Genomic DNA, 924 nt, shown 5'->3' on the forward strand with positions numbered 1-924 from the left:
TTATCACATTTTTTTTTTGAAAAGAAGAAAAGCGAAATAACCCTCGCACAGTAACACACATACTTACCATTGTTGCCATCTTGCAGTCTTGTAGTAGTTTATGATCACGATTCCCTTTGAAGTAGGCACAGGAAATCTTCAGTGAGTTGTCAGTTTTTAGTTTATTCTATTCATTTTCTATTAAGTTGTAAGTTTGTTATCCTAATGGAATAACAATGATAGGAGAATGATACAGCTGAAAAATATGGATATATTTCTTGCTCATTTGAGAAAAAAAAGTAAACTGCAACTACCGCCTGGTTGAATATAATTTTTGTATATTATTAGTGTCATGGCCGCTGTCCCTTCTAAAAGCACTGACTCACTTTCAACGCGTGCGATACGGGAATATATTCCTTCAGCAGGACCAATCTATTTTTTTTCTGTGACTAATAACTTACATTTTTTTTCTATTTTTGTCATTATACATATGCATTTCAATTTTTATCATTATATATACGTATGCACTGTAAAGGTGCTTTTCTCCTGTGTGTCAGCCTCCTCTATCGCTTCCTTCCTCCCTCTCTCACTTTCTCCATTAATTAAGCTTTTTATTTCTTACTTCCTCCAAGCGCTTCTTCCTCTTAAGGTGTAATGTGAGACTCCTTTAATTAAATTATCATCTAAGCCTCTTATTCCTTACCTTTTCCAAGTGTGTCTTCCTCTGAAGGTGTCCTTTGAGACTCGCTATCTTGAGTGTCTCGCCGCACGCACGTGGGTACTTGCCGTCACTCTGTTCCACAAGCATTCCCTTTTCCAGAGCAGTTTTCGCGAGTTTGAGCGAAAAGCGAGATGATGATGCTGACTGATAGATAGGTGGATAGAGATCTATATAATCATGTGCGACATTCGTCCTTTCTTGACTACCGGCCCGCACACATCATA

The 924-nt window shown here is 37.8% G+C and overlaps 1 protein-coding gene across 3 annotated transcripts in view; it reads right to left on the reverse strand.

Annotated features, from left to right (window-relative positions):
• Window positions 1-802, reverse strand: part of LOC119592092 (caspase-2-like) — a 6,614-nt gene extending 5,812 nt beyond the window's left edge. For 2 of the 3 annotated variants that reach the window (XM_037940912.1, XM_037940910.1), the window contains exon 1: window positions 683-802. In XM_037940912.1, coding sequence (XP_037796840.1) covers window positions 683-787 — 105 coding nt within the window. In that variant the 5' untranslated portion in view covers window positions 788-802. Of the gene's footprint in view, window positions 1-67; window positions 122-682 lie in introns of those variants that run through there. The other variant, XM_037940911.1, reaches the window with a different exon arrangement.
• Window positions 803-924: the final 122 nt, after the last annotated feature.

Source organism: Penaeus monodon, chromosome 29 (genome assembly GCF_015228065.2).
Source record: "Penaeus monodon isolate SGIC_2016 chromosome 29, NSTDA_Pmon_1, whole genome shotgun sequence".
In the NCBI taxonomy this organism is placed as follows: Eukaryota; Metazoa; Arthropoda; class Malacostraca; order Decapoda; family Penaeidae; genus Penaeus; species Penaeus monodon.